The sequence below is a fragment of the Apium graveolens genome, chromosome 10 (genome assembly GCF_009905375.1).
Source record: "Apium graveolens cultivar Ventura chromosome 10, ASM990537v1, whole genome shotgun sequence".
In the NCBI taxonomy this organism is placed as follows: Eukaryota; Viridiplantae; Streptophyta; class Magnoliopsida; order Apiales; family Apiaceae; genus Apium; species Apium graveolens.
This window is the reverse complement of record NC_133656.1, coordinates 38734210-38741448: the sequence shown is the minus strand read 5'-3', so window position 1 is coordinate 38741448 and position 7239 is coordinate 38734210. Positions and strand designations below refer to the sequence as shown.

General features: G+C 42.9%; 1 protein-coding gene across 1 annotated transcript; it reads left to right on the top strand.

Moving 5' to 3' along the window:
- Positions 1-1294: 1294 nt before the first annotated feature.
- On the top strand, positions 1295-1666 carry LOC141690525 (uncharacterized). The gene has a single exon (XM_074495317.1). It carries the CDS (start codon positions 1295-1297, stop codon positions 1664-1666), a length of 372 nt encoding a protein of 123 aa, XP_074351418.1.
- Positions 1667-7239: the final 5573 nt, after the last annotated feature.

Genomic DNA, 7239 nt, shown 5'->3' with positions numbered 1-7239 from the left:
AGGAGGGCTAATTGTAAATATTTCATGCCTTGTAATTTTGTATAAATGAAGTAGTATCAACTGATAGATTAAAGGCCTTCAATGGATGAGAAACAAAGCTTCAACGGATATCTCTAAAGCTTCAATGGATAACATCCATCAACAGATGAGTGCATCAACGGGTAAAGCTTCAACTGATAAAGCATCAACGGATAAAGCCATCAACGGATGAAAGCTTCAACAGATGCTCAGTTCAATAGCAGTTGACAGTGACAATTCATAAGCTGACAGAGGCACATGGGTTGACAAAGATAATTGAAATGTGGTAGCCTCTTGGAGGAATCAAGAAAATGCAGCATTTCCATTCTGGTGCAAACAAGGAAGTATTCAAAGATTCACAGATTATCCTATATTGCATTGGATAGAGAAATGAAGAAGAAACATGTGAAGAACTATTTTAAAAATTGTATTTTATTTTTGTCTTCACTTGTAAACTTGGTGATATATAACCCAAGTTGCAGCTAGTAATTAGATGATGAATTTTCCAGAGCTTTTTAGAAAAATATAAGGAGAAAATCATCTAGTTTGTACTAGGACGCAGCTGTGATTAATTCTTTGAATCACAGATTTTCTGAAATACACATCTCTGGTGGAACAACAAATCTACCAGAAAAGTTTTTAAAGCCTTTGTGTTCTTTACATTTTGTGTCTTGAATATACATCTGTCTGCACCTGCTCAAAGCAATTCACACACAACTGTTCATCAAACACTTAGCCTTTGAAACTGCTCAAAACTTGAAAAAGTTTTGAGATTTACATTCAACCCCCCTTTTGTAAATCTCATTGTCAGTTCCTTGGGAATAACAATCCGCCATTGTTATCTAAGCCCTTGGAGGGAGAAACCCTACTGCTGTACTTAGCTGTCTCAGACTATTCAATCAGTGCAGTATTGGTCCGGGAAGATGAGCAGGTGCAATACCCTGTCTATTACGTGAGCAAGAGACTATTGGATGCTGAGACCCGGTACACGAATATGGAAAAATTGGCCTATGCCCTAATTTTAGCCTCAAGGAAGTTGAGGCCGTATTTGCAAGCACATCGGGTGGAAGTCAGAACTTCATTTCCCCAAAGGCAAGTTATGCACAAACTTGAAGCTTCGGGAAGGATGATGAAATGAGTTGTCGAGCTGGGGCAATTTGATGTGGAGTATAAGCCCAGGACTGCTATTAAGGGGCAAGCTTTGGCCGATTTCTTCCTGGAATTCCCCTCTTCTTATGAAGTAAGTGGGGATGAATGCGTCACTGAATCAACACCTATGGAAATCCCCATGGAAAACTCCTCACCTTGGTGGACTTTGTACTTTGATCGGGCCGTGAATGGGAATGGAGCAGGCTCGGGTATAGTGTTGGTTAGCCCTAAAGGGCATAAACTCCAAAGTTCTATTCACTTTGGCTTCAAGACAACCAATAACGACGCTAAATATGAGGCACTAATAGCAGGATTGAAGCTGGCCCTCGAGATGAAAGTTGAGAATCTAAATGTGTTTAGTGATTCGATGCCAGTGATTGGACATATTAAAGGAGGCTTTCAGGCTAGAGGCCCCCATTCTGATCTATACATGAGGCATGCACAAGAGATGATGGGTAAATTCAAGGAAGTTAACCTAGAACAAATTCCTCGCGCGTAAAATGCGGATGCAGATGCCTTGGCTAAACTAGGATCTCAAAGGGAGGCTACACCGTTGGGGGTAATACCCTTGGAGATCCAAAAGTAACCTAGTATCTTTCAGGTTGAGGTCATGGGGGTAGAAGTCCAAAGGGAAGAGTCATGGGTCACTCCCATTTTGGACTATATCACAAAAGGAACACTCCCTATGGACAAAGATGAGGCCAGGAGGGTTAAGTACAAGGCAGCGAGGTATGTTATCTGCAATGAAAATCTGTACAAAAGGGGTTTCAACAGGCCTCTTTTAAGGTGTGTAGCTGGGGACGAATTTGACTACATTATGCGGGAGGTACATAGGGGTATTTGCGGGAACCATGCCGGAGGAACTTCTCTTGCCCATAAGATATTGAGACAGGGATATTACTGGCCAACTCTACAGAAAGACGCCCATGAGTTCGCCCGCGTGTGTGATCGATGCCAAAGGTTTGCTAACCTAAATAGTAACCCTGCTGTATCTTTGAAGCCCCTAACTAGCCCTTGGCCCTTTATTGTCTGAGGGATAGACCTGATTGGGGAATTACCTAAAGGAAAAGGTGGGGTAAAATATGTTGTAGTAGCCGTTGATTATTTTACCAAGTGGGCAGAGGCTGAGCCATTGGCTACAATTACTGCAGCCAGGTTGAAGGAATTCATTTTTCGGGCCATTGTGTGCAGATTCGGGGTCCCTTATAAGTTGATCTCGGACAATGGGAAGCAATTCGACAGTAAGGAAATGCGAAAGCTTTGTGATGACTTAAAGATCCAGAAGGGTTTCTCTGCAGTCTACCACCCTCAAAGCAATGGGCAAACTGAAGCAGTGAATAAGATAATCAAGCATACCCTCAAGGCCAAACTGGAGGAGAAGAAGGGGTGTTGGCCTGAAGAACTGCCCATGGTGTTATGGTCTTATAATACTACGCCCAGGACGACCACTGGAGAATCCCCATTCACTTTGGCTTACGGATGTGAGGCTATGGTCCCAGTGGAGATAGGCTCTGGGTCATTCAGGCGTGATAATTATAACCCCATGGATAATGAGGTTAATCATCGGTTATATTGGGACCTTATGGAAGAGGTACGGGCAACCTCCCAGCTGAAGCTAGCTGCCTACCAGCAAAGGACCCGTAAGTACTTTGACAAGAAGGTTAGAGCCCGACCGTTGCAGGTTGGTGACCTCGTTCTAAGGAAGGTATTGCCCAAAATGAGGGTTCCAGGATATAGAGCCTTTGGGGAAAATTGGGAAGGATCATATAAGATAAAAACTGTCTTGTGGGAAGGCACATATCATCTGAAAAATTTAGACGGGAAGTTGCTTCCGCAGGCGTGGAACACTGAACTCTTGAAGAAGTACTATCAGTAAACCAATCAAGGTAATTCTCTCATAGGCCTCTTTCAGGCTATAGGATAAATAAAGATAGCCTATTAGTTAGGGCTATTATGTTTTAGGGATTATTCGGTTAGCTTATTAACCTGTTTCGGTAGACAGCTAGGAGGTAGTGCATGTACACCTTCGGGGGAAACACGTTTTGGAAATTTTCCTTAATAAATCATGACTTGTTTTTACTTTATCTACTTCTAGCATATCGACTATTATTTTTTCTTTTGCATAATTATCGCAGTTAAGCCCATATGTTTAAAACAAATATAGCATGATCAGTTAGAATATAATTGCTCCAAGGAATGTGAATGTTTCTTGATATGATAATTCCTGCTTTAGTTCTTCACCATAAAAATTATTGATGCTAAAGAACTCGGGGGGTAGTAGCATACATATACATGGGCACATACGTTTATCTTGTCTAGCCTTGAAATAGGTGTATAGGCATATACACCTATTTTGAATAGCCTTGGAATATGATGGCTATTGAAAATGGAATATTATGAATGGATAAAAATAAATTTAACATGGATTATGTCGGAATGGATTCGGAAAACCTGGGATAGTAGGGCTATACGAATCTCGGATAATGGCTAAGGGCTGCATATGGCTTGGGGAAGCCGGGAATGCGTAAGACTCAAAATGAAGTAAGGATACTTCAAAACCTGTCTCTAACATGAAGTGGAATAACTTTAGGACCTGTTAATCAGAAAACCCAAGGGCTAGTGGGAAAGCCCAAGGGATATATGGGTACCTTGGAATTCTATAAAACAAATATAGATATATTGGTCACCCGGAAAACGGATAAGTGTGGAATACACTAAGGATGGACATGGGAATATTGTAATAATACATGTTATGTGAAATCTAGCGAGACTGGTCATATACATATTTAAGGTTTGGGGGGTACTCAAGATGGAAAAATGATTGCACAATATTACCCCCAAAAGTTGAGCTTATTTGTGGAGAATTATCCACAGGAAGGGTAAGGAATTTACTCATGGAAAGGTAAGGAATTTACCCATGGAAAGGTAAGAAATTTACCCACAGAAAGATAAGGAATTTACCTACGGAAAGGTAAGGAAATTACCCTCAAAATATTCTATAAGAAATCATAACTGAATAAAAATTTGGAGTGATATCATATTATGATAACAAAATCCTACTTATGGTCTACGGACATAAGGTGCGGCTTAGGCTCGCTATGATAAGTGGAAGATGTATTCCTAAGGCAATATACATAGGAGATAAACGGGAATAAATACTGGTTATTAGCCCAGGATAATATAGCTAGGGTATGTATAAAATTCTAATAGTCTGGTTATTTTAAGACTGACCTAAAGGCATATATTACAAGTTGATGTTATCCTACTAGGGAATACCCTAGAGTATGCATGGGAGCACTTAAGGAAAGATGGCATATCATGTAATTAGAAAAGCAACCAAGAAGTGGATCAAGTCGTTAAAACTTACAACTTGCGAGGCATTCGGAGGTGCCCGCACCCTCATCCAGGTAACGACAAGTCTTGGCACAAAGACCCAGGATAATGCAAATTAAGGAAACAAGAGAATCCACCCAATACTAGGGTATTAAAGTTCGTGGCTTAGCCAGTGAGAAATTATAAAACATACTAACCCTTATGAACAGGGGTAGCCTCAGATACATCAGCCGCTGGGGAAGGCTCCTTCTCCTCGACGCTCTTTTCGGGAGATTCTCCGGCAGAGGGGTCAATGACCAAGGGCTTCATAACGGGGGTTTGCTCCATCGCCTGGGGGTCTAAGGCTTTATCAATGATAGCTTTAATCATACCCTCAATAGGGTCACCCTTCAAGGCAGGCCCCTCCGTGACCTTCTGAGCGTTTACCCCTTCCAGAACTTCTACGGCCTCCGGCCCTAGCTCGGCCCAAGGGATCTCAGGAAATTTCTCATATGATGTCTTCACACAATCTTTAATACCTGCCTCACGGCTAGTATTAAAAACCAGCTTTTCCCTGGCTACTCGAGCCTCACTAGATAGGCTCTCAACTTGAATACTCAAACTGTCAACCTGTTTGGATAAGCTTTTATTCTCTTTTTGACACACCTGTAGGGATTTGGATAGAGACCATTTTTCCTTCTTTACACTAGCCTCGGATAGCTTCAATTTGGTCAGAATCTCCTCAAGGCCTTTAACCTCGGTCTCTTTCCCTGACAAGCTGGTCTTAAGCTGCTTAATCTCTTCCCTTAGCTTCTTGTCGCTGCTAGCCACCTCCGCAATCTGCTCCCCAAATTTCATATCCAAGAATAGAGCCTTTGCGCTAGCGAAGGACCGGTCACGAGCAGCCTCCACCAACCTCAGCTTGTCCCACTCCGCTACAGCAGCCTTTGGGATTTAATTCCCCACCATCTGAAAGAACTTCTGCTTTTTTGGTGAACTGTGGGATGGGGGATCTTCCAGAAAAGGCTTCAGCCTTTTTGGGAATCGGGAACCAGAGCTTGCAGGGAGATCGGCAGGAGGGCGAATACCTTTCTTGCTGGGAAGCCCGGAGGAGTGATCTTTTGAAACATGGCGAGGGGGAGCCTGTGACACGGGGGTAGCCCTCAAAGCAGCTTCAGCCTTCACATCCTATCCAAAAAGGTCATCATAGCTTGTGGGGTTCTTCACAAAAGACATATCTGCAATGCAACATAAACACATTAGCCATAATAGTCAGGGAAATAAATGGCATGTAAAAGAGAAATGTGTTAAGCATGCATGTGGAGGGGGTACAAGAACATATATTTCTCAACAAGCATAAGAAATTAAGTAAAGAAAGGGCTATATGAGAAAAGGGTAAAGCCCCTTGGAAGAAGGGTCTCTCCAGCAAGAATGATACCTGGGTTAGGAGTCGCATGCTCCTCGGGTAAACCAAACTTTAACTCACATAAATTTTCTGGGGTAAAAAGACCAGAATCATCCTCTAGGCCCTTATACTTCTCCAAAATACCCTGGGCTCTAGCTAATTCTTCTCCTTCCAAGGGAGATTGAACATGCATATAGGGGGAGTCATTGAAGGCCGTGCGATACGAGGGGCAATCATAACAATAAAAAAACTGATTGGCCCAACCTGTCATCGTTTGTCTCCAACCTCATGCACTTGCCATGATGAGCATTCCACAAGGTAAGGTAGAAAAACCCACTAGACCTACCCGATGGCTTTAACTGGTAGAAGTAGCCTAATTCATATGCTGTCAAAGCCTCAGAATACTCTTGGTGATAAAGAATGTATATACTCGCAGCTGTGCGGTATGAGTTGGATGTTAGCTGGTGAGGGGCTAGTCCGTAAAAGTTTAGAATCACAACAAAAAATGGGTGTAAGGGGAGAGAGAAGCCCTGCTTGAAGAACTGGGCCGATATCACTGCTTTTGGGACAGACTGATATGATTGAAGGTTGTCAAAATTCTGGCACCTTTCGTGGCGTTGAGGTACCACTAAAGTGCACCCCGGGACTATCTTGTCTAACAGGCTGTCCAGGGTCACTAGATGCATGGAAGGCTTCAAGCAATCATATAGTTTTGGGGCTATATAGGAATCAGCATCATCCCCATGGGAGTGGCCAGCAACTAAAGCAATCTCATCGTCAGAGGGCTCATCAGGAATCAAGGACTCAGTCTCTTCAGTAAAAAACTTTGTCTTATCTACAGGGGTATTCTTGTTATGAGAATCTACCTCCTCATCAGAGGAAGCAAGGTCAACAGGGCTATTACCTTTGGAAGAAGAGGTTGTTCTTATGGATATCTGGGCTCTTAGGGGGTCTAATACCTTCACCTTAGAGCGAGTTCGACCACCTACGACGGTGGGGCCTTATGGGGAAGGGCCCAGCCCCAATAGCGCCCTTCTTTATCTCTAAAGATAGGATGTCGTAGAGGCTGAAGATAGGAAGGCTTGAGACAACTTAACAGGGAAAAGGGCATCACTAGAAGTGTTTTCAAAGGAGGAGAATGCACCACCCACAACCAAATCCTTAGAGTTGTTAGAAGCCCCAGAGGTAGACATCTGTGAAAGAAAAAATAGAGTAAGTTATCCACTCTAAGATTTCTTACACGACATAAAAAGGGGGCTTCCGTGTGACTAATGAGGGAAGGAAATAGGGGTATCACAATTGGTAAGGATCCAAGAGAGCAGGCATGCATAATGGGTATAGACTGCAGGGTCCTA